Here is a 26,995-nt window from a genome sequence, read left to right as displayed (position 1 = left end):
CCAGTTATCTATACAAAAGAGCCATTGAGCTCCAGGACTTTCAAAGTTGCAGAGAGCTCTGTCTTCTGAAGCTTATTATCTCAAGTGTTTGGCACTGTATTGTTTGTTTTTCTGCAGAGAACAGTTCAAATGTTCCCTAGCCTGCTCTGTAAAATTATTTAGAATGCTGAGTAGTGTGTAAACTGCAAATATTAGAGAATGATGCAATGTTATACAAAAAAACAAAAACAATATAACTGAAAAAAAAATGAGAATACTTTCTTTGCTACTAGTGTTCTAGTAACTAGCCGTACTACACAACCAATTCATTATATCATAATTTGTTTCCGCTTCAGTGTCTCTTTAACATTTTTTTGCTTTCTTAAAACAGAAGGTAGCAGAAAACTCTGTGACTTTCCATGTAGTCAAGGACATGTGGTACTAACGTGTTTATGATCAATTTTGCACAACAGAATTGTAAGAAGCATGTTCCTCACATTTCAGTTTGAAGAAAACTATTTCAAGGGTGAAGGACTTACATTAATGTTGCGCAGGAAGTGAGCACCAAACAGTGACATCTGAATGTTCTCAGGACGAGAGAATTGCTGCCGGATGCCACCTGCCGACAAAACCGTGGAGGCTCGAGAGTACTGAAGAAGAAGAAAAAGAAGAAGAGTCACACGCGCTGTAAAAGTGCATGGTTTCTCTACTGGCCCCACAAATAAAATACAGTGGGATGCGAAAGCTTGGGCAACCTTGCTAATGTCAAGATTTTCCTGTATAAATCGTTGTTTGTTACGATAAAAAATGTCAGTTAAATATATCATATAGGAGAGACACACAGTGATATTTGGGTAGTGAAATGACGTTTATTGCATTTACAGAAAGTGCAAAATAATGGTTTAAATAAAATGTGTCATTTTATTGATTCCATAACCTTTAGAACTAATTATTGGAACTCAAATTGGCTTGGTAAGCTCAGTGACCCCGACCTACATACACATGTGAATCCAATTATGAGGAAGAGTATTTAAGGGGGTCAATTGTAAGTTTCTCTCCCCTCTCAAATGACCTGAAGACAAAGATTGTTCGCCATCATGGTTTAGAGCAAGGATACAGAAACCTGTCTCAGAGATTTCTGCTGTTTCCACAGTTAGGAACACAGGCTCAGTTCAAGTTAAGGCTTGAAGTGGCAGACCAAGAAAAATCTCAGATAAACAGAAGCGACAAATGGTGAGAACAGTTAGAGTCAACCCACAGACCAGCACCAAAGACCTACAACATAATCTTGTTGCAGGTGGTGTCACTGAGCATCGTTCAACCATTCTGCGCACTTTACACAAGGAGATGCTGTATATGAGAGTGATGCAGAGGATGCCTTTCTCCAACCACAGCACAGAGTCGCTTGAGGAAGCCAGCTTCATTTTGGAATAAGGTGCTGTGGACTGATGAAACTAAAACGTAGTTATTTCGGCATAAAGGGAAGGTTCACGGACTATAAAAAAAAATAAAAATCCCCATCCACTTACCTGGGGCTTACTCCAGTCCGTGGCAGGCAGTAGTTCTGAGCCTGCGCAGTACAGCCCGGAGGACGTCCGATGACGTCAGCGCGCACCAGTGAGACGCAGATTGGAGCGCAGAAGAAGCCCGACCTGGCCGCCGGCCTGGTCAGGTGCGCCACCGGAGACCATCGGGAGCCTGCGGAGCGGTGCCGAGGGCACCTCCTGCCTGCCACAGGCGGGAGGAAGCCCCAGGTAAGTGGATGTGGATTTTTTTTTATAGTCCCTGAACCCTCCCTATAACAATGGGCATTATGCATGGAGGGAAAACAACACAGCAATCCAAGAAAAACACCTGCTACTTACAGTTAAATATGGTGGTTCTATCATGCTGTGCGGCCAGTGCAGGGACTGGGAATCTTGTCACAGTTGAGGGACACATGGATTCCACTCAGTATCAGCAGATTCTGCAGACCAATGTCCAGGAATCAGTGACAAAGCAGAAGCTGTGCTGGATCTTTCAACAAGACAACGACCCTAAACACTGCTCAAAATCCACTAAGGCATTCATTCAGAGGAACAAGTACAATATTCTGTAATGGCCATCTCAGTCCCCAGACCTGAATATAATTGAAAATCTGTGGTGTGAGTTAAAGGGAGCTGTCCATGCTCGGAAGCCATCAAACCTGAATTAACTGGAGATGTTTTGTAAAGAGGAATTATTATTGATTTATAAAGCTCCAACATATTCCGTGGCGCTGTACAAAGAAAGAAACAAACATGGGGTATATAATACAGACAATGGTGTACACTAATTTACAAGACACATAATTAGTGACAAAATACAAAAGAATGATACAACATACAGAATACAAAATACAGAATTGGTAATGACAGTGATAAAAGTAACATGATGAATAAAATGTATAATGATTTCTAAGACACAAAAGGGGAGAGAGCCCTGCCCTTGCAAGCTTACAATCTAAAGGGAATGGGGGGAAACAAGAGGAGGAATGGTCCAAAATACCTTCAAGCAGAATCCAGACTCTCATTGGAACCTACAGGACATGTTTAGAGGCTGTAATTACTGCAAAAGGAGGATCTACTAAATATTGATTTCATTTCTTTTTTTGTGGTCCTCAAATTTATGCACCTGCCTAATTTTGTTTAAACAGTTATTGCACAGTTTCTGTAAATCCAATAAACTTAATTTCACTCCTCAAATATCACAATGTGTGTGTCTCCTATATGATATATTAACCACTTCTGTACCACGCTATGGGTTTTGCTGATCGGTGCTGCGTGGGCTCTCCAGCCCGCAGCACCGATCAGATAGCAGCCAGGCCGATCAGACTCCCCCCCCCTTTTTTCCCCACTAGGGGGATGTCCTGCTGGGGGGGTCTGATCGCCGCCGGCTGCTTGCGCTTGCGGGGGGCTTCTCAAAGCCCCCCTCCGCAGCGCTTCCTGGCCTCCTTCCCCTTCCTGCCCTCTCCCTCCCCCTGTGAGCGGCGCAGGACGGATTTCCGTCCTGCGCCTGATGGGATAGGCTTTAGCCTATCAGATGCCGGCGATCCCCGGCCAATCAGAGGCCGGGGATCGCCGATCTCCTCTACGGCGCTGCTGCGCAGCAGCGCCGTATACATGTAAACACCGGGGAAGATCTTCCCCGTGTGTTTACATTTACCCTGCGAGCCGCCGATCGGCTCGCAGGGTGTTCACGGAGACACCCTCCGTGAACTGACATGGAACGGCCGCTCATACGAGCGGCCGTTTCCATGGAATACACTTCAGGATTCAGGGGCATACATATACGCACCGAGAATCCGGAAGTGGTTAAACTGACATTTTTTATCGTAACAACTAACGATTTATACAAGAAAATCATTGTGATTAACAAGGTTGCCCAAACTTTCGCATCCCACTGTGTGTAATATTATATATTATAGATTATACATATATATATATATATATATATATATATACATATATATTTATTATTTTTTCACAAAACCTTTTCATGGAACAACACTGAGGATATAACACTTACAAAGTAATCAATGCACAGCTTGTATAGCTGTAAATTTGCTGTCCTATCAAAATAACTCAAAATATAGCCATTCATTTTTAAAGGGAACCTAAACTGAGAAGGATATGGATTTTTCCTTCAAAATAATACCAGTTAACTTGCTCTCCTGCTGATACTGCGTCTCTAATATTTTTAGCCACAGCCCCTCACCAAGCCTGCAGATCAGGTGCTCTGACTGAAGTCAGACTGGATTAGCTGCATGCTTGTTTAAGGTGCGTCATTGAGCCACTACTGCAGCCAAATAGATCAGCAGGGTTGCCAGGCAACTGGTATTGTTTAAAAGGAAACATCCATATCCCTCTCAGTTAAGGTTCCCTTTAAACTGTTGGCAACAAAAGTGAGCACGGCCCTAAGTGAATCAATATTTTGTGTGCCCACCATTTTTCAGCACTGCCTTAAGGCCTCGTTCACATCAGGAATGTTTCTGTGCACTTTTCACAGTGCACTGTCCTGTGCATTCAGCAAGGTATTGATTTTCCCTTGTAATTAAATGTAGCTGGTTCACATCTATGCGATGAGCAGCGTTACAAAAACGTAGGGTTGCATGCATTTCTGTGCATTGAGCTATATAGCGCACATCAATGCAAGTGAATGGGTGCGCTTTTTTAGCGCATAGAAGCACGTACAATTGCATAGAAGCGCCGTAATTGGAAAAAAATTACATTTAAATATAAAAACAAAGCTTTATTGACAACTGCTACAATAAGCAAAATGTGCTTTAAAGAAACGCATCGCAACGCACAGAAATGCACACTAAAGCGCGCACAAGTGCATGCGTTTTTTACAACACGCTTTCACACGTTTCTCAGCGCAGCAGATGTGAACGAGGCCCAACTCTCTTTGGCATGGAGTTCACTAGAGTTTCACAGATTGCCACTGAAATCATCTTCCACTCCTCCATGACAAAGCTGGAGATATGCTTGGCCAGTTCAGCACCTTTACCCTCAGGTTCTTCAGCAAGGCATTGGTCATGTTTTGGGGGACATTATGTTGGAATACTGTTCTGCGGTCAGGTTTTTGAAAGGGGGGGGGGGGGGGGAGGATGTTACCATGCTTTGCTTCAGTAGGTCACAGTACATTAGTTGGCATTCATGGTTCCCTCAATGAACAGCAGCTTCCCATTGCTGGCAGCACTCATGCAGCCCCAAACCATGACACCAAGCATCACTTCCTGGCAGCATTAAAGTGGGAAAGGATATGGGGCTTGATTCACAAAGCCATAATAACCCTTATCACGGTTGCGCTAGTGCTATAACGTGCTTAACGTTTTTCGTGCGCAAATTCACGTTTACGCACAAAAAAGTTACACGCATTATAGCGCACGCAAAAACGCTAGCCCGACCGTGATAAGAGTTATCACAGGTTTGTGAATCAAGCCCCTGGTGTTAAGAACTCGCTGGCCGATAAAGTCTCCCAATTAGTTTGTTAACACCCTTCCGGGTGCTAAATTTAATTGGAACAGGCAACTGATCAATGAAAATCCTTCTAAGGGAGGGGTTCGCATTGGCTGATAAGCTAAACCAATGGGGAGCCCCCGCAGGAGACTTAAAGCTGCTTTGCCGGGGTTCACTAAATACTATAGCGCTAGAGTCATCTGGCATGTGGTTCGGCGGTGAGTGGTAGTGAAGGTGCCAAGGGCACTCAGAAGAAGAGTGGCGGTGTGGAAGCTTGGAGCAATGGGGCTAGGGGTGCCTGGCAACAGAGCAGCAGTATTGTTTTTTTTTTTACACTGCATAAGAAGGAATTCAAAAATTACTCCCTTTACCCATTACATTACGATCACTGGGACCACCAGGGCAGGAGGCAGCCTGTATAATACAATTTGTATGCATTACAAAGTGTATTATACACTTTGTATGCGGCAGATCGGGGGTTAACAACCCACCGGCGCTTCCGAACGGCCAGCGGGTTGACGTCACGGGTGGGCGGATGACATCTGCGGTCTCCTCGGAAAAGGAGGCTCCCAGATGCTAAAAGAAGCAAACGGCACATGGGCAGTAGAGACTTTGCACCTGCTCTGACACATAGGCCTCAATTCACTAAGATCATGCTGGCGATAATAAGGCAAGAGAAAACTTGCCACCACATAAGAGAGAGTTATCTTATCTCTTCATTCTTTAAAGCGAACTTTAGCCTAAACAAACATACTGTCATTAAGTTACACTAGTTATGTTCATTAAAATAAATAGGTAATATAATCTCTTACCCACCCTGTTTTAAAAGAACAGGAAAATGTTTGATTTCATGAAGGCAGCCATCTTTTTGGTTGAAAGGAGGTGACAGGGAGCATGAGACACAGTTTCAACTGTCCTGTGTGCTGATCACTCCTCCCAGTTGCTACGCAACGTGAACAACAACATAGGAAATCCCATCATGCTTTGCACAGCATCAGGAGAAAAAATCCCGGGCAGTTTTCTTTGATGGGTGGAGCTTAGCTAAAAATGCAGCTAAAAATGATGCTTTGGTAAGAAAAACAAAGTTCTGATGCTGTGAAACTGTTTAAGAAACACCAAGCCTTTTCAGTTCTGCTGAGTAGATTTTTAGTCCGGAGGTTCAATTTAAGTTACCTCCTCTGTAATTTCTACACGCAGTTAATTAACTTTAGAATTCTGGAGTTATTTTAAGGACTGAAGCGTTAACTTAAAGACAGAAGAGTTAACTTTAGATTTGCCTGAGGTAAAATGTTTCCTGAATACGACATGCCTCATCACCATGGTGATCACTCTAGAAACGTTATTAAAGCAGTATGGTCACCATAAAAATCAAATTTCAACAGCAACTGGTCTGAGTGTATTAAGTGATAAAGATGCTAATCCTGCATTCAAAACTTGCAAAAAGTTTTCTGCTGTTATGGTTTGGAGTTATCACATACTTTATGAGCACTGGCCTTAGTGCCAAACAGTGCCAAAGAGTTGAATGCTGGGAGTTCTTTTTATATATAATGTATGCCTCCTCTTCCATTTATTTCCCTGCCTAGCTTTCTTATCTGAAACACCTCTGCTCACTTATGTTTACAAGCAAGGCTGAGGGCTCTTTTCCACTATGAAATGCGATCACGATTGCATTCGCTTTTCAATTTCCACCATGCTATTGCGATTGAGCTACTATACTCATTATAGTACAGCTCAATCGCATACAAAACGCAGCAGGACGACGATTGCGCTTTGACCAAAATCGCATCGCAATCGGATCGCACTGATGGAAATTGCTGCTGCAGTTTCCATTAGTTTAATGTACCTTGCGATTTGCGATCAGAATCAAATCGCAAATCGCAGGCTAGTGGAAAAAGGCCCTGAGGTGACTCAGCGATTGGAGGATAAGACAATGTAGTTCCTAGTATACACCTCAGTGGGAGTGTCTGAAGACTCTGGGAGGAGGGCAGCTAATGAATATACAATGAGCAAGAGAAGGGAGGGGGGAGTTGGGGAGGATTTGATGTCAGCATTAGCTTGGCAAAATGGCCACTGCCTGCAATAGGATTTTATGCTTTTCCTTTATAAAATTCACAGGAATCATTACGTGGATAGCACAATACATCTGTTATGCAAGTAGAAGTATTATTTATCTACTTATATGTGTTTTTTATTTCTAGGTTAGCATGGGTGTCGCTTGTTCTTTAAAGACAGGAGATAAGCTTAGTGAATTGAGTGCAATAGTTACAAAATATATTGTCTCTATTTCATGGGGTTGTCTTCCCCATCTTCCTGCTTTCTACAAATGAGCATTGCTTGCACGGTTGCACCTACCACTTTTTTTCTGACCCTGTATAATAAATGTCTAACTCTAAATGTGCATACATATGCACAACAACTTTCACTTATAGGGATTGCTATCCAATCCCATTAAAAAAAAAGGCACAATCTTTTACAGGCACATCCCTTGGCTGAACTGTTTCTATACATAGGGGAGGAGGAATTATAGCGCAGCGCCGGATGGAACGTCTTCCAGCGGACAGGGTAGGGAGGAGAACCACACATTTATAAAATCTTTAGAAACTGTTGTATGACAGATGTACACATACCAGATTCTTTGCTAGGACAGCACTGAACAGCCGCCTTGTCCGAGTTCCACATTACGTGTATATGAGGATTTAATCTTCTCCGAGATATAAATAATTACATTAGATAGTGCAAGCAAGATCAAGGAAAGGATTGCCAGTGTTGACCCAGCAATAAACATTACCTTTACAAATAGAGTATATGCTAACAAAAAGTATGTGTGGGATGTCATCCAAGAAGCAAAAGATGGGCACCATCCGCTGCAAAATTATTTAAAATAATTTGTATCTAGTGGTAGGTGACATGCATGCTAGATAATACAGTAAATGGGCATGGGAGAGGAGGTGGGTGCAGGCGCACTATGCAAATGGAACAACGGCCGTCTCGCATACAGCAGAGATGCTTAGTGCTCGGACAACAACTTTACCAAGCGTCTCCGATAGATATGAAACGGCTGAAATAGACTTCTGCAGTGGATGGTGCTCGTCTTTTGAGGCTAGGTTCACAGTGGTCAGTTGTATAACTCACGCGTTATAATGAATGTGAACTGCAATGGAGACTGACCATAGACCTTAATACAAAGCCTGTATGCAGCAAGTTAGAAAAATGCAATCTGTTGCTGTGAACAGGCACATAGAATTGCATGGGCAGTGAGTTGACATGTAGAATTTTTCTGCATCGCAACTAGCTACTGTGAACAGGACCTGAGTCTTGAATGACATTATTGGACTGCTTTCTTCAAACCTGTTTCAATGGTTACATCCATGCATACCGATATCAGGACATGGTGAGATCGTACCTTTTACGCTTAATTACTAATTTGAGTGCCACACAATTTTGTTTTTTCTCTTGAACAGTACAATGTGTGGAATGTGTTTGTAAGAGAAGCTCACCTACAGTATATGTTTTGTTTACAAAACTAAAGCGTTCAGAACCACTTTTGAAGCTTGAGGAGAAAAGAGTCGCTGGAGGTGCCCAAAATATATAAAACACTTAGAAATCTGTTTAAAAATGAAGGCAAGTGTTGTCTTACCTTCCCAAGGTTAACTCATTAGTTAATTCAAACATATTGTTGCACACAGAACAATGCGTTTCCTGATTTCCGATTCTTCAGGTCAATATAGTGCCAATAAAGCATTCGAGGGAACCTCGGAAATGGCGCTTTGAGCTGCCTTGGTAACTGTATTGACCTGAAAGCACATCCCAAAGCTACTCACTGGATGCACTCTGCAAATGTACCAGTGCTTTAAGCTTTAATTGTATTTGAGGCGACATGTGACATGATGAGATAAACATGTATATGTACAGTGCAAACCATATTAATAACCAGGCTGTTTTGATTTTTTAACTGCCTAAAAGATTTAATTTGCAGGCATGAAGTGACTGCTTCTCTCGTCGGTACCTTGTGGGAATATAGTAAACTTTATTGATAAGCAAATTACAGCCATAACAGTTTTCCTAGCAGAATACAACTTGAGGGCAGGGGAGAGATAGAAAAAGGTCTATTGTTCATGTATTTGAACTCTTGTGCAGCTCTAATATGTTTGTAGCAATTTTCAATAAAAATGAAGATTCTCTTTAAAGTGCACCTGAGCTCAGAGAAATTATAGTAAACCAAACAAATGGTTGAGCTCTTTTCACAAAGACAATTCCTCACATACCTTAGGATTCACATTATTTTTATTTGGTTTAACTACTTGCTGCATGCCGTGCAGTATATTCACGGCCCTGCAAAATTGACAGGATGCACCAGGGCCGTAAATACAAGTCTGCAGTGGCATGCAGCTGACGCTTGCTCCTGTTTGCACGCGCGCACCGCCGTTACCGCTGCAGCAAAAGGAAGAGCTCATGCATGATGGAAAACAGACAGAAGGGAAGCACCTTTTTTCACTTGGTATGCGTAGTTTGAAAGTTGCACATGCCCAGTTAAAATGTGGTTTTTCATGACCTGGTGAACTTTTGAGACACCGTGAATGAAACTCATGGTAACATGATGAAAAGGAGGGACCCTGAAGGCAACAAGCAGCTGAAGAGTTTCTAGAGCAATTGCTTTGACTCACCATAAATTAAATTTTAAAAATCATTACACTTTAGGTCCCATTCATAAATCTAAGTCCCCGATTCAATGAATACCGGCATCTACGAGACGCCGACATTCATTGTATCTTCCGGTTGTTACACTGCTACGCATTACTTCCGATTCACGTGCTTACGTACGTGAATCGGAAATAATGACATCTTGTGGCCAAATAGTATATTGCACCAAGGGGGAACAAAATTTACATTAAAAAGTATATATAAGTAGTTACCTTAGGGACTGAACTTTTTAAAAAATTACGTCAAGTCGGTATATTACTATTCATTTTTAATTTATGGGCTTGTAATTAGTGATGGACGCAAAACTGAAAAAATGCACCTTATTTCTAAATAAAATATTGGCGCCATACATTGTACTAGGGAAATTTTTTAAATGTTGCAATAACCGGGACAAACTGTCAAATAAAATGTTTATCCACAGTAGAATGTTTTATTTTAAACACTATAGTGGCCAAAAACTGAATGCATTTTTTCAATTTGTTTCTTATTATTCATGTTCAAATGCATTTAGGATAAAATAATTCTTGGCATACTGTAACTTCCAAAGAAAGCCTAATTGGTGGCAAGAAAAACAAGATATAGATCATTATGCTGTGATTAGTAGTAATTAAGTTATTGGCGAAAGAAAGAGAGGAGCGCCGACAGGTGAAAATTGCTCTGGTCCACAAGGGGAAAAAACCCTCAGTGATCAAGTGGTTAAACATGAACCTTGAACAAGCAGAAAAAAACACCAAGTGAATAACAAAGGTATATTTCTGAAAAAAGAGGCTATGGGGAGCACACATACTCATACAGACATAGGACCATTTATTTATTTATTTTTCTTTTTAAAGGGGGATGCCAGGTAGCTCATTAAGTATGCATTGCCCTATGGCAGTAGGAGAAGGAATAAGTGAGTGAACTCTAGCATAATAAATATATATATATATATATATATATATATATATATATATATATATATATATATATATATATATATATATATATATATATATATATATATACACACACACACACACACACACACACACACATACCTTTCATGAGACATTTTAATACTCATTTATAAGAGGGGAGGGGTCTACCCACTTTTTGGAGGAAGCAGCAGGTGCATATATACCCAGTTTTGCAACTCCAGCGCCCACAAGTCTCTTGACATATAAAAAGGTATAATGTCTGACACACCAGCATGATCCACTTATTACATATTGTTTTTTTTTTTTGTTTTTGTTTTACTTGGAAATATTTCTTCATTATGCTATAGGGTACTGGCTTCTTCAGGTGTTTGAATTATACTTTTATTACGCTTTATTTGTGTATTCCATCATCTGCCTGGCAACTCCTGTTGTATTGTTGTACTTTTGATTGACCTGGTCAGTGTCATTTGACTTTATGCTCTTCTGTAATTTATGGATATTATTATTCTTTAATAAAACTGAGTGGTACCTGTTAGAATGTAAGTATACTTGAATTCTAGGCCTCAGGTACTAAAGTCTAGTAAAGACTTGAGATGCAGGGTCTCTTTAAGCATAATTTCTTGGAGAGAAATTATGAAGTCATTTACAAGAAGCATGCTCCTCTAGAAGAACACATAATGGGTTATCGAGGTCTAAATGTCCCGACATTCAGACTATGAAAGGTAAACAGAGCCTATATTTGGAAAACATTGCATTCCGTGCATCTAGGGCATAAAGCACTGGCGCACTAGATGATGGAGGTGGGTCACATGCCCACCAATTGTAGGCTTGGGGGTATGGCTCGGGTGATGTCAGAATTTAACTCTTTGATGTTCATATAAAAGTAAGAGACAGGATGGCAGAGGGGACTTCCTCTTCTTCTGCATGGTGTCCTGCTCTATACGCTTCCTATTTAGAATAACAGCTTCATGCCTGTATGCTGTAAATATATGTGATGTACATAGGACATAGGAAAGGCTGTTAATACTCTGAAGAAATCATCATGTAACAAAAGATGCCTGATTGCTGAATAAACCCCTTAAAGGCGAAGGAGGCTGTCTCTGCTCTATCTCCTGTATGCTGTCGCTGTGAGTTGCAGCTCTAATGAGTTGCTGATGCCGGAGTAAAAGGTGTGTTGTGCTGTTGCCAATAGCAACCAACGTATAGGTTCTTACAGTTGGTGCCGAAACGAGAAGTACTCAAAAGAATTACACAGAAACGAGATCAATCATGATATACGGTATACTGATCAATCTAAGTGGTACAAATGAGATTAGAGCAGTAGGGCTGAATGCAAATCATTAACAAGAATTGATTTGGCTGGATTTCTGTTTCAGGAGTTTGGCGAATATGCAATTGCGAAAGCTGAATTACTGGCAGCAGAGATGGAGATGTCAGTCGGATGAGCAAAAGTTTCTGTCCAATCCTGCAGTAAGTAGAGAGACAGCCGGCACCATCCAGTTCAGTAATGCTCTTTTATTGAGATAAATTACATCTCAGCAGGTCACAGCGACGTTTCGAGGAAATCACCTCTTTATCAAGCTCATGCTGAAGACATGTCACAAATAGGCAATACAAGCTAACGTTTATATATCTAGCATGGTTAAGCAGCAGCCAATCACACACACTAGACACAATACCCAATCATAATAGTCCGTGAGTTGCCGGACCTGATGGGGAACTTAGAGGCTGCTGCCTCATAGGTACATTCAAATGGGGTCCCTCCCATCCCCCGACACCCACCTTGTTAACCGCCGCGGCCCCTTCCGCCCGTCAATCACCACCATCTCCTCCCATCCATCCGCCCATGGCGGACCTGACAGGGGACTAAGTAGGATAGACGCCTGTGCGTCCGTGCTCATGCGCGGACACTCTGCGTCTAGACGGGCAGGTGGTGACGTAGGCGGCTTGAGATGTCGCCATACGTCATGCGCTGTAGAGCGGGGCAGCGGTGGCGACCAATGGGAGCGCTCAAGGTTCAATGCGTAATAAGACACGTGTGCATGGCGTACACAACGCATTAGCATATGTAAACAATCACATTATAAAAAGCGATACATAGTATATATGTGGCAAGGAAGCATACATGGATACTGTGACCAGGGTCCATGTACACAGAGGAATACCATAAATTTGCATACTCTCCCAACTATATGAATGTCATGGGAGAAGAGACAGTAACATTGTGTGGGCCCAATGAGAAAGTAGGTATAAAGGGGAAGGACGAAACCAGTAAAGGGGACCGAAGGGGGGGGGGGGGGGGGGGGTTCAGGGGGGAAAAAAGGAGGGGGGGCAAAAGAAAAATAATATTAACACGACAATTAAATTATAATGAGGTGCTGGCATTAAGCAGGACACAATGGAGCCCCATGAGAACAAAACTCTAAAGAGGAAGTGCTACACATTTTCCTCTACCAAGTGTCCAATCCTGCAGTGGAATAGAACGAGTTTTCCAATATTGGACAGAGACTAAAGACACTGTCTGAGCAAAGCATAATCCAAAGTGCATATGTTTTTCTTTCCCAAGGAGGTGCTTTAATAATGAAGAGTACTGTGCTGATGGTTATCATAAGTTGCTATGTCGTCCTACGAGACAGAGGAGAAGAGAAGACATTCTCATGGACAATGAGGGGTTAATGAGGTTAATGAACACAAGGCCCAAGCATGTTCATGTTTGGAGAAAAAGGTACTGATCCTTTTGCACTACCCTCAGATTGGTCAGTACGGCCCAAGTCGGGTAAGAGAAAAGGATCATTGGTGCCAGATGGAAGCCAATTTTCATGGCACGATGGTGGTAAAGGGTATGAAGAGTCAGGTGTGCTGGAAGAATGATATTAACGGAAGCTCAATGCTACTCCTGAATGTCATGCTCTCCCAGGCCAGACACCGATCCAAGGTCTGGATAAAAGGTACATTGCACTACAATGGGTATATGCAAAAGGTGAAGTGTGTGGTACAAGATTACCTTGTCTTGCTTCTCCGGAGTGAGATGGCTCTAGACTGGAGAGGAACGAGCAGTAAGCGTCACTTCTCCCCCAGGAGAGAAGCAGGGAACAATATCACACTCTGGAGCAACCAACAGAGGGTGTCTCTGAGACAACTATACACACGTAAAGGCTGAAAAGCAGAAGTGTTTTGGTTCTCAGAACCAGTAAAAATCGAGATCCAGCCACATTTTCAGGTGACAAAGAGGGTGGGGAGAGCGATCCCAGAAAAGGGAGAGCCAACACGGGTAACATCATCCTCACTACACGCGTCACAATAGGAGACAATACTACACAGTCCATATTCAGCCACTTATCCTGTTAGATGGTTAAGTGACCAGGTACTCTTAATAGAAAGATTGCCGAGAGTACATTCCTCCTGACCGAAGGTACGTATTTTGCCTCAGGACATAAGGGGCGGGGAGCAAAGGTCCAATTAGGACAGTTGGGAATAGCGTTTGTCATTGATATGCTAATCAACTTCCCTGAAGAGAGAGTAGTAGAGATGAGACCGGCACCATCTATGTAAAGTATAAGCTCTTTTTATTGGCAGTAATCAGCTGTCATCACAACGTTTCAGGGCAGCCACCCCTTTATCAAGCTAAGCTGTACGCCATCAAATTCGTATAGTACATTAGAACTACATGCCAAAACTTTGACGGAATATCATCGCGTTAAACGTATCCCACGGGGGATGAGGTCTAATGTTTCACCTATTATGTTTCCCACACATAAACCATTCTGTCATAAATGGACTTTAATTTGGAACAAGGCGTCTTTTGATGCTATGACGCTGACCATTGAGAAAATCCAGGAGGAACTTCCTAAATTAAATTCACAACGCATAGCGCTCAAAGACAAATTGAAATCTTTGGTCTCAGTGGAGACATATGAACTTTTTACTTCTGAGCTTATGACTATGCTGGATACTCATCAAAAACAAATTGAAGCGATAAAACGTGACAAATTCTTACGGGATGAACGTGATTATAACCAGGGTTATATTTACTTAAAGACCAAGACCTCCCCGTAGACCAAAACCTGGTGGCCCTGTTGATAAACGGTCCAGAGGCAGAGTGCAGTATATTCACGGCCCTGCAAAATTGACAGGATGCACCAGGGCCGTAAATACAAGTCTGCAGTGGCATGCAGCCGACGCTTGCTCCCGTTTGCCCGCGCGCACCGCCGTTACCGTTGCAGCAAAAGGAAGAGCTCATGCATGATGGAAAACAGACAGAAGGGAAGCACCTTCTTTTACTTTGTATGCGTAGTTTGAAAGTTGCACATGCCCAGTTAAAATGTGGTTTTTCATGACCTGGTGAACTTTTGAGAAACTGTGAATTAAAAACATGGTAACATGATGAAAAGGAGAGACCCTGAAAGCAACAAGCAGCTGAAGAGTTTCTAGAGCAATTGCTTTGGCTCACCATGAATTAAATTTTAAAAATAATTACACTTTAGGCTTATAAACAATAGCTGTTGCCTAAAATAGTAATATTTAAAATACATGTGTATGTTTGTTAGATGTACAGTATACACTCACCTAAAGGATTATTAGGAACACCTCAATTTACCATTAATGAAGTTATCTAATCAACCACTCACATGGCAGTTGCTTCAATGCATTTAGGGGTGTGGTCCTGGTCAAGAATCTCCTGAACTCCAAACTGAATGTCAGAATGTGAAAGAAAGGTGATTTAAGCAATTTTGAGCGTGGCATGGTTGTTGGTGCCAGATGGGCCAGTGTTAATATTTCACAATCTGCTCAGTTACTGGGATTTTCACGCACAACCATTGCTAGGGTTTACAAAGAATGGTGTGAAAAGGGAAAAACATCCAGTATACGGCAGTCCTGTGGGCGATAATGCCTTGTTGATGCTAGAGGTCAGAGAATAGGCCGACTGATTCAAGATGATAGAAAAGCAACGTTGACTGAAATAACCACTCGTTAAAACTGAGGTATGCAGCAAAGTATTTGTGAAGCCACAACACGCACAACCTTGAGGCGGATGGGCTACAACAGCAGAAGACCCCACCCGGTACCACTCATCTCCACTACAAATAGGAAAAAGAGGCTACAATTTGCATGAGCTCACCAAAATTGGACAGCTGAAGACTGGAAAAATGTTGCCTGGTCTGATGATTCTCGACAGAGTCAGAATTTGGCGTAAACAAAATGAGAACATGGATCCATCATGCCTTGTTACCACTGTGCAGGCTGGTGGTGGTGGTGTAATGGTGTGGGGGATGTTTTCTTGGCACACTTTAGTTCCCTTAGTGCCAATTGGGCATTGTTTAAATGCCATGGGCTACCTGAGCATCGTTTCTGACCATGTCCATCCCTTCATGTCCACCATCCTCTGATGGCTACTTCCAGCAGGATAATGCACCATGTCACAAAGCTTGAATTATTTCAAATTGGTTTCTTGAACATGGCAATGAGTTCACTGTACTAAAATTGCCCACACAGTACCAGATCTCAACCCAATAGAGCATCTTTGGGATGTGATGGAACGGGAGCTTCGTGCCCTGGATGTGCATCCCACAAATCTCCATCAACTGCAAAATGCTATCCTATCAATATGGGCAAACATTTCTAAAAAAATGCTTTGAGCACCTTGTTGAATCAATGCCACGTAGAATTAAGGCAGTTCTGAAGGCAATAGGGGGTCAAACACTGTATTAGTATGGTGTTCCTAATAATCCTTTAGTTGAGTGTATCTGTCCCAAAGTAAAATGAACCATGCTAGTTTTTCCTATGTAACAAGTGTAAGGTGGAGGTACCCAAATATATATATAACGTTAAAAGCCGTTTAAAATGGAGAGGTATAGTTGGCTTACCTCTCCGTAGATCGCAAAGCAGCAATGTAGCAAATATACCTCAGTTGACTTTATCAAGAGATTATTGCACAAAAGTAGGGTCAGGCAACATGTTTATCTGGCTTTCTGGCTCAACAAAACCACAAAAATGTGCCATGTAAAAGAAGCTTAAGGATTGGGATGCAATTAACATACAGCATATTTGATCAAGATAATTTTTTTTTTTTAATGCAACTGCCTGATCCAGCATCTTGACTTCAGTGTCCAGCATATTTGATCAAGATTATTTTTTTTTTTTATGCAACTGCCTGATCCAGCATCTTGACTTCAGTGTGGTTTCAAGTACAGCACACAAAACATTTTTATATAGTTTTCAATCAGGTCTGCTGCTCTCCAGGTTCTTGCCTCCATATTGGCTCCTCCATACATATTGTGTTGCAGTTTCCAACTATTTACATGTTGATCAAGTGCCATTCATGTTAGTGCTTGTGGAAAGCTTTTAACCCTCCTGGCGGTTTATGAAAAATCCGCCAGGGGGCAGCAAAGTCTTTTTTTTTTTAATTTTTTCATGTAGCGAGACAAAGTCTTGCTACATGATAGCCGCTGCTCAGCGGCATCCCCCCAGCCCCTCCGATCGCCTCCGGCGATCGGAGATCAGGAGATTCCGTTCAAAGAACGGCATCTCCTGGAGGGCTTCCCCGTCGCCATGGCGACGGGCGGCATGACGTCACCGACGTCATGACGTCATTGGGAGACCCGATCTACCCCTCGGCGCTGCCTGGCACTGATTGGCCAGGCAGCGCACGGGGTCTGGGGGGGGCTCATGGCGCGGGGAGCGCCACGTAATCGGTGCGGAGCGGCGGCGATCAGAGGGCACACGCAGCGAGCAAAGTGCTAGCTGTGTGCTGCAAAAAAAAAAAAAAATTATCAAAATCGGCCCAGCAGGGCATGAGAAAACCCCCTGTGCGGCATAGCCCGTGCTCAGCACGGGCTTACCGCCAGGGAGGTTAAGAAAGGATCACACTTGAAATGTTGCTCACCTTAAATATGAGATTTTTCTTCATTGTTGAACACCGGAGGTATCATGCAGTAATATGGAATTTTTGAATGAATTTTGAATATGAAATTATTTTTATACTAGTGCTGGTTTAGGTTTACAGTATTGAAAATTCAGTAGCCCTTGGTGTCAGATGCATTGAGATTGTTACAGGAGTTCTACAGCCACAACTCATGGATATAGTATGTTCAACGTTGCAAGGGTGAGATCAAGTGAAGAAACCTTTAATCAAGGCCGGGTTCACACTACTCTGCAAATGCAGTGTATGCGTAATTGTTGTGGTTAGCACATCCACTTAGGACCTGGCTTCTGCACACACTCACACAAGCTTATGCATTTCTGTCACAACCTGTCTGCCTACCCATCCGCCGGTACTTCCACTGCTTTTGTCGCGCTCCCCCCCCCCCCCCCCCCCCCTTCTTCGTTGCCTGCCTGGAGTCAAAGAAGCATCAGGCTTCCTGCTGGTTTACAAAAAAAAAAAAAAAACACAACCATGTGAATCCTACTAGAAACAGGGAGGATTCTGAATGGTGCACATGAACCAATGAAAATTTTCTCTGTTGCAGGAAGATTCCCATTGGTCCTTTTGTAAACCAACAGGAAGCCCTATGCTTCCTGGTCACCGAGACAAGTCAGGATGACGGTGCCGAATGTCTATGGGACAAATGTGTGTAATGATCTGCTCTGCTGTCTGCACGGGCATTTTTCAGATCTGTATGCTGCAGGTCCCTGTAAAGGAGACCTGTCTTCACTCTGGAAGTTTCAGAGTTGCTGTTCTGGTGAGGGATTTGCATCCACTTGTCATGCAAATTGCTTATCTGCTTCCTTTGAAGGCTTGCAGTATAAATACCATTTCCTCCCAGAATTCCCGGCTGGTCATAAAGGTTTGGTTCTGCTGGACTTACCTTGAGTTACAGCCCCTCTGCTAATTGTTTGCTAAATATTGTCTTAGAGTAGTTATCCTTGGGAGTGCACTAGCATTCCTTCTAGCGCAGTCAGGTTGTTTATTATCTATATTGCCTAGTTCTGTCTTTCTGTTGCGATTGCACTTTCTCCAACGGCGGCTGACAGTGAATCGCTCTGTCTGTTTGGATCGCATTCGCCCTAGCGGTAGATCTTTCTGTATTCTGTTTTGGAATGTAAGCCAAAGCAGCGGTTGCTACTGGTTGCTCCATCTGTCTGTCTGTTGGGATCACATTCGCCCTAGCGGTAGAGGTGGTGGATCTCTCGGTACTCTGTCTTGAAGTGTAGCCAGTGCAGCGGTTGCTACTGGTTACTCCTTCAGTCTGTCTTGTCTAGCACGAACACTTGCTGTTGTCTGGTGTGACGGCCACCGATTAGCAAGTGTTTGTGTTATATGTCTGTCGTCATTTTCTGTGTTTCATTTGTTAGTCAGGGTTGGTACGCTTTGTCGCTGTTGCGCTTAACGTGCGGTGACCGTGCCTTGCACGCGCTGTCGCTATTGCGCTTAACGTGTGGTGACCGCGTGTAGCTAGTCCTGTTTGTTCTTCTTGTTGGATTACAGTTTGTTATTGGTTCTGTCTTTATCCTTCCTGTGATGTGTCTTTACTCAGTCTGGTGTCTCTATTAGCAATCATTCTTGCGATTGCTTTCCCACTTGGTCTTCGCTGTTGTGTGTCCACCGTCGCCAAGTGGCGACTAGATTGGTGGACATACATACATTCTGTCTCTGTGCTCACTCTCTCTCTCGAGAGGCTATCTTGCCCTGTATTGCTTCACTTCGTACAAATTCTATCTGGCATCTGTGGCAGTGCAGAGGGTTTATTCCTCTGCACTCCACAGCTCCATCTGCCAGTTGGAATTCCTCTCTACAGGTGCATTTGCACCAAAGCTGGGTTCCCTTATTCAAAACCCTTGTGGAGGGTTTCCACAGTGTCAGCGCACAGGTTGTGCGCTGACCACGGAGATAATTCCGCATTCGTTACAATGTGATTTTCGTGAGGCCGGAAGCCTAGTGGGAATGCATACTGTCCGTTCCCATAGGCTTGCATTGCGTCCTATTCGTCTTTGCACTTGGCGTTTTGTGTTGCAGCTGCAGAAAAATGCAGTAGGATGGCATTTTGCAGTGTGGCGATTGTGTAGTGCATTTGCACTCCATTTGACAATGTAAACACATCTTATTGATAATATAGGCTGCATTTACCATCTGTTTTTACGTTTAACTGCATTCTCATTAAACGCAGCATTTTACCTGTAATGTGAATGGGTCCTAAGGTTTGCTTTAAAAATGCCCTATACTGTCCGACTAGCACAACTGGCTGTAATTAATGCTAACACTTCAATCTTATCCTGGGTGTCTCTTGAATCAGACCTCCTATCTCCATTATCAATTAAAGGAATTATGTCCATTAGCAATTAAAGCCAAATCCCCCATCTCAGCACACTCCTTTCTCCTTTGGAAGACCTGTCACTTCAACTCCAGGCATGTTTCGACTGCACTGACTGGGAGACCCTGGAAGCGCCAAACCTGGATGTGTGGGCCGACAACGTTGCCTCATACATTGGCTTCTGTGAGGACTCCTGCATACCAAGCAAATCCTTCAAGGTCTACCCGAACAACAAGCCGTGGTTCACCAACAAGCTACGGCAACTCCGGAGGCAGAAGGAAGTCGCACACAGGTCCGGCAACCTGGATGACTACAGGAGGGCGAGGAACGACCTTAACCGGGAACTGAGGGCCGCGAAAGGGGAATATGCTGAGAGGATGGAGCAAAACCTGCGCTCAAACGACTCACGGGCTGTATGGAGGGGGCTCAGGACTGCCACCAACTACAAACCCCCCCCTCAACACGCAGCACCCAGCCCAGAACTAGCAGAAGAACTCGGAAAGTTCTACTGCAGGTTTGAGAGACAGGAAGAATTGGGGGAGCACCTGGAACCTCTCACTCCCCCTCCACGCACCGAGGAGAACATCACGAGCCCAACCCCCTCCCCAGCGGTGGGAGAGGCTGATGTCCTGCAACTCCTGTCAACACTAAACATCAGGAAAGCCCCCGGCCCTGACGGCGTGACTCCAGCCTGCCTGAAAACTTGCGCCAGGCAACTCGCTCCCATCCTCTCCTCCATTTTCACCAAGTCACTAAGGGAAGGAAAGGTCCCCGCCTGCTTCAAGAGGTCGACCATCATCCCGGTCCCTAAGAAACAGGGAGTTTCCGAGCTTAACAACTTTAGACCAGTGGCCCTCACGTCCGTCATAATGAAAACCCTGGAGCGAGCAGTTCTATCCAACCTCAAACTCTCCACCTTGCCCCTTCTGGATCCCTATCAGTTCGCGTATAGGGCAAACAGGTCCACTGACGACGCAGTAAACATCTGCCTTGAATCTATCTATGACCACCTGGATAGACCAGACACGTACGCCAGAATCCTACTCTTGGACTTCAGCTCGGCGTTCAACACCATTTGCCCACGCATTCTGCAGGAAGAACTAGCGGCACTGGGAGTGCACCCAAGCCTACGACTCTGGATCACAGACTTTCTCACCAACAGGACCCAAGTCGTCAGGCTGGGGGACATCAGCTCACGGAGTATGACCACAAACACAGGTGCACCTCAAGGATGCGTCCTGTCCCCACTGCTGTTCTCCCTTTACACAAACAGATGCAGATCCAGAGCGGACTCAGTTAAGGTCATCAAGTTCGCCGATGATACTACTATCATTGGACTTGTCACCAAGAACAATATCCAGGAGTACTGTCAGCAGGTGGAGAGAATCTCCCTCTGGTGCAAGGAGAACAGGCTGGTGCTAAACACTGCAAAAACCGTCGAGCTAATTGTCGACTTCAGAAGGTCCGCTTCCACCCCACCCCCAATTCACATCGACGGGACGGAGGTGGCAAGAGTACCCTGCGCTCGCCTCCTGGGCACCACAATCTCCAGTGACCTCACCTGGAGGCCCAACATCACCGTGGTACAGAGGAAAGCCCAGCAGAGACTGTACTTCCTCCGCCAGCTGAGGAAGTTTGGCATGACCCAAGAGATTCTGACCAACTTCTACTCCGCTACCATTGAGTCGATCCTCTGCTCATCCATCCTGGTCTGGTACGCTGGCGCAACCGCCAGCGACAGGCACTCACTTCAGAGGGTCATCAGGGCGGCAGAGAGGGTCATTGGGAGACCCCTCCCCTCACTTGCCCTCCTACACAACAAAAGACTGAGATCGAGGGCCCTGAAGATCGCTAACGACCCCTCCCACCCGGGCCACTGCTACTTTAGTCCGATGCCACTTGGACGAAGGCTTCGGGCCATCTCCACAAAGACGGCTAGGCATAGTAATTCCTTCTTTCCCTCAGCCGTCAGCCTCCTGAACTCCCTCAACATACTCCCCACCAGGGCACCCCCATGCAATATAGAACTGCCACGGACAGAGCCAACTGCTGCTCTAGCATGCAATCTGTAAACGCAAATGTAATGTACAATGTAAATGCAACTGGGAAGCAAATGTAAACGTCTGCCACTGACATGTGAAATTGTAATTGTAATTGTAACCGTCTGCTACTGACATGTAAAAGTGTAAATTTTTCTGTTCCTCCCTTCTGAGCCAAATGTACTGTGCCAAACCCAATTCCGGGCATGACCCAGTCATGCTTGGCGAAATAAACGATTCCTGATTCCTGATTCCTGACTTCAAGCACGTTTTACAATCACAACCATCTCTTACCGTATCACTGAATTATTTTGCAACCCTGACTTTGCTCCAGGCTGTGATCTCTGCGAATATAAGTGGTGGATGTCTAAACACTTATATAAAGTTGGAAAGTGTATTAGAAATTAATGACAGTATCTGAATTTGCGGCGGAGACTCATGCCCCGATTTCGGAACTCTTTAGAATACGTCAGGTCTTCCATTATCTCAAATCACTTCAAATTAGTTGTGATGTTACTTCCTACACGCACTTTGAGGTACGATGCAAAGACCGCCCTCTAGATAATAGTTTTATATCAGATTTATATGCTATTCTAAATACCCCATCTTTTAATGTAAGCCTTCCCTTCAAGCTGAAGTGGGAGTTGAACATTGGACGAACAATTTCAGAAAAGCAGTGGCCTCATTGTTGCTCAAGCTTAACAAAATGCACTTTTCCTTGCTAGAATCCTCTATCAAATTACTCCATCATATCTACATTACCCCTGATAGACTTGCCAAAATTGACAATTCAAAAATCCCCTCTATGCTTTAGAGGCTGCAATACCAGAGGCACTCTCTGGCATATATGGTGGACCTTCAACCCGTTCATATTGGTGTGCTATCTGGAATAGAGTTTGTGCGGTTATATCATCCAACTCTCTCTTAAACCCATCTGTCCTCCTGTTGGGATCCAAGCCTAAAAAAACTACTTACCCCACTCATAGATATATTCAGCACACCCTATCTATTGCTAAACATGTTCTTGCTGGGCAATGGTACTCCCGACATCTTGTTCCTGATAGAGTGTTCACCCTCCTTTCTGACACCATGTTGGCAGAGCATTTATCTGCAAAAACTTCAAGATAAGATGCGTGGGTTGAATAGCACTTAGGACTCATGGATTCTATGGTTGGAAAATAATGGGCTGTGTTTTGCCCTCATAATTTCTTATCTTCTGTTTATAGAATATAGTTATCTTGATATTGACCCGAGAAATGGCAAAGCCATTCATTTAATCTGTTCTAAGGATACTGTTATTGTTATGGCCATATGGCCGTATACTATTTATTTTGTTTTTGTTTTTTTTATGTTCTTGTTATTTTACTATACAATTCCCCTGCTTGGGATGTTAACAGCATATCTAGTTGTTCATATTTTGCAAAGGCTTCAATAAAAATCTTTGGAAACTATAAAAATGCCCAAGGTATTGAGTCCTTTTTGTATTCACAAAACCTTGAGAACGTTTTCCGAAGTGCCTTATGGTATGATGGAGTTCTGAGGGTTATTTGGGCTGCACAGTGGGTAAAATATGAGTATGTCCATACACATAAACATACATAAACATACACACACACACACACACACACACACACACACACACACACACACACACACACATTCCTTTATAGTAAACTCCAAGGGACCACTAAAAGTAGTTTACTATATTAGAATGAGTCATACATTGTATATTTATACAGACCCTGGGACCTGAGGACTGAATTTACTATATCCAGAGGTTTACTATATCGGCAATTACTAGAATGAGAGCCACAATGTTGACTACACTTACAGGTGGAATTACTACAGTATATCTTCAAATGGTCTCTGTCAAGGGATGGGACATATTAGGCAGCAAGCAAGTGAAAACTCAGTTGTTTGACGGTCATTGGCCAAATTGTGATCACTGGATGCTTGACCAAAACATCTCTATAACATAAGGTCTAATGGGATGTTCTTCTCAGTATGAAATGCTTGTCGCCTACCAAACTGATGCAGGGAAGAATAACAAGGTAAACAATCACAGGGTCATAGACACCCAAGGCTCATTGATACAGAACTGTTAAAGGCTAGTGGTTATCCTGTCCGGTCTGATTCCACAAAAGAGTAAAGCTGGCCATACACTTTACCACTTTACAACTGTGTTTTCGATCAGCACTGTGATCGAATGAATGTCAACTGCAAACACAAAGATCCACTACATTTTTTCCCCAATTACATGTTTTTGTCTAATCGAATGTCTAATTGGGGAAAAAAAAAAAGATTGTATGATCACCTTTACTGTGCTACTGCCATGATGACACCTATCCATGGGCTTGTTAGAATCAGAGCGGAAACATGGAGCAATAAAAACAAACAGATAAAAAAAAGTTGGCATGTTTTGAAACTCCAAATTATTTCCATCTCATTGACCATCCCCACCTGCCTCCGTTCTACAGATATATTGAAATAAATATTTTTTTCAGTTAGATTTGATGGTTCAGTAAGGTTAAGGTGCTTACTGCACTTTTCTTCTACATCACACCCAAAAATATAGAGTAAATACCCCAAAAAATAAGCACTATGAAGTCTCAGTAAAAAAAATCTAAATATGATTAACAAATAAACACGACTTTCACTACAACTAGTGTAGTGGTTAAATTAAAATATGGAATTATAGGTACTATGCAAAGGCTCTTCGCAATGCCTACCGTAGGGTCTCTCTCCACCACCAAGACATTGAAAGAACTAAGACGTTTCTGCATCTTCTTTAACCAGTAAGCAATAGACCATCCAATGACCCCACCTCCAACAATGACAACATCTGCATGATCGGTAGGCATGGGGTTGGTTGTATTCAGGGGACTCCATCTGCTATTAGGAAAACTCTCCTTCAGCTTTTTCTGGAAATTCTCAAGTTCTCTATTTAGATCTGCAGTAGAGAGGAAGAAAAAGACTAAGCAAGGAGTGAAATGTCTCAATAGTTCAATCTAAAGAAAAAGACATATCAATTAGATCTATTCAATGTTTTTGTTGATCACATTGCTTAACAGGTTCCGGACTGACGCAGTACGAATCTACGTCCAGCAAGTGGTGCTGCGGCCCTGACTGGACGTAGATTCAACGTTGCACTGAATTGTGCATCCCCACCGTTACCGCCGATCTGCACCCACCGCAATCCTCTCGCTCTGCCATCTACAAAATGCCAGAGCTCTGTAAGTAGGTCAGGAGCCACTTTCATTGGCTCCTGACCACATGATCATGGAGAGCCAATCACATTGGCTCCCATTGGTAGACAGCGTCAGGAGCCAATGAACGCGGCTCCTCACCGGCTGTCAGCACTCTGCCGTCATAGAGAAGGAAGAGAGAGGAGCCTGCAGCGATGGGGCAGCGTCGTGACTGGCGAGTATTTGCGGCGATTCGCCGGAAGGCGGCGTTTTACTGTGCCAGCAGTCTCTGGTCCTTAAGGGGGCAGAGACTGCTGGTACAGAAGTGGTTAATGTAGTGATGATTTCCTGTAACTACAAGAATGCCAACTAAACATGAACTCATTACACTCTGAATGAGAGCCCTGCTTGAAATAGTTTATACAAGATGCGTTATTTAAAGAAGAGATGAGAGAAATATTACTTCAGATTTGGACCACAAAGAGCAGTGCAGACTGAAGGCTATGCAGCTTTCTGTTTTTTCCCCCCATTTCCATTCAACTGTGAGTTTACAAAACTGACTTTAACCTCAATTGGCTTTTATTTGCAACTATAGTCTGGAACTCAGCCGATGATCAGGCATGTGTACCGTAGCCCCCAACCCGCAAGCGATCAGCCAGGCAGATCAACTTGGCTGAGCAGCAGCCATCTCCATTGTGCATGCCAATCCCTCGTGTGACATCACGTATGCACTGCTCGGTCGTCCCTCCACCCCTGTATTGCAACAGAACGCATTGCCAGCTAAACAGCTGACTTGCTGTCTGTACAGCCTAGCACAGCAATGTCGCTCAAGGGGATAGGATCCTGATTCCCAATGGGGGACATCAGTCAGAGGTGTATATGCACCTTTACTCTCGTTGCATACATGGACTATTTAAGTAATTACAAGCAAGTGCACAATTTTGCAGTCTCTACTAGGAAAACTTAGGAATTGCTGTATATTAGTTTAAATGATAACTACTTTAAGAAAGAAACATTTCAAGTCCTAAAATCCATTGTATAAGTGGTACGAAAGTCTGTAGCTATGCACCTCGAGAGCCTCAATAGTAGGTAAATGTGAGCAAATCATTGTAAAAAAAAAAAAAAAAGGTATAACAGAAAAGTGGATAAGGAGTGGGAGAGCGTGGGGAGAGAAAGGATTTGGGAGGGAGAAAGGATAGGTGGTGAGTGAGAAAAGGGCAGGTGGGAAAGGAGCAGGGCTGTGGAGTCGGTACAAAAATCCACCGACTCCGAAGTTTAGGATTCCACCGACTCCGACTCCAACTCCTCTAATTTGCATATTACAATCTTGTTTATTAAAAGTATGTAACATGAAATTCGTCTCTTAACTGCCAACGCTTAGGAATTTTAAAAGACAACTGAAGTGAGAAGGATATGGAGACTGCCATATTTATTCCCTTTAGTCATAGACTAAAACTAGTCCTTGGTAAGAGTACTTGTAAAAGGTACAGACCAGAACAAAGAACATCTATCAGGCCCTAGGCAATGTAAGTGTGGGTACATGTAAGAATGATGTGCAGGTACTCTGCAGGGGAATGAGGAGATTCTTCCTCTATTACACATTCTTCATGTACAATCTGAACCAGGTTTATGGGTGATAGACAACACCTCTGTGTTCAATGTGCACAACATTTTCAGTGGATTCCCTGCAGCTCTGTGGGGAGTGCATATGTAGAGTATATTACTACTGTGTAACAAAGTAAACCTGAGACAGATGAAATTAAAGTTTTATACATACCTGGGGCTTCCTTCAGCCCCCTTCAGGCTAATCAGTCCCTTGCTGTCCTCCTCCGCCACCTGGATCTTCTGCTATGAGTCCAGGTACATGAGCTAGTCTGGCGTAGTGTGCATGCACACGCTCCGCCGCCGGGAGCATACTACACCTGTGCAGCACTATTGCGCAGGTGC

At 43.5% G+C, this 26,995-nt stretch overlaps 1 protein-coding gene across 3 annotated transcripts in view; it reads right to left on the bottom strand.

Annotated features, from left to right (window-relative positions):
• Positions 1-26,995, bottom strand: part of FOXRED1 (FAD dependent oxidoreductase domain containing 1) — a 176,671-nt gene that overhangs the window by 140,832 nt on the left and 8,844 nt on the right. For 2 of the 3 annotated variants that reach the window (XM_068240321.1, XM_068240320.1), the window contains exons 2-3: positions 24,593-24,813; positions 519-629 (exon numbers count right to left, since the gene is read on the bottom strand). In XM_068240321.1, the coding sequence (XP_068096422.1) occupies positions 519-629; positions 24,593-24,813 (332 nt within the window). Of the gene's footprint in view, positions 1-518; positions 630-24,592; positions 24,814-26,995 lie in introns of those variants that run through there. The other variant, XM_068240322.1, reaches the window with a different exon arrangement.

Source organism: Hyperolius riggenbachi, chromosome 6 (genome assembly GCF_040937935.1).
Source record: "Hyperolius riggenbachi isolate aHypRig1 chromosome 6, aHypRig1.pri, whole genome shotgun sequence".
Classification (NCBI taxonomy): Eukaryota; Metazoa; Chordata; class Amphibia; order Anura; family Hyperoliidae; genus Hyperolius; species Hyperolius riggenbachi.
The sequence above is the reverse complement of the archived record's forward strand: the minus strand, read 5'-3'. Positions and strand labels throughout refer to the sequence as shown.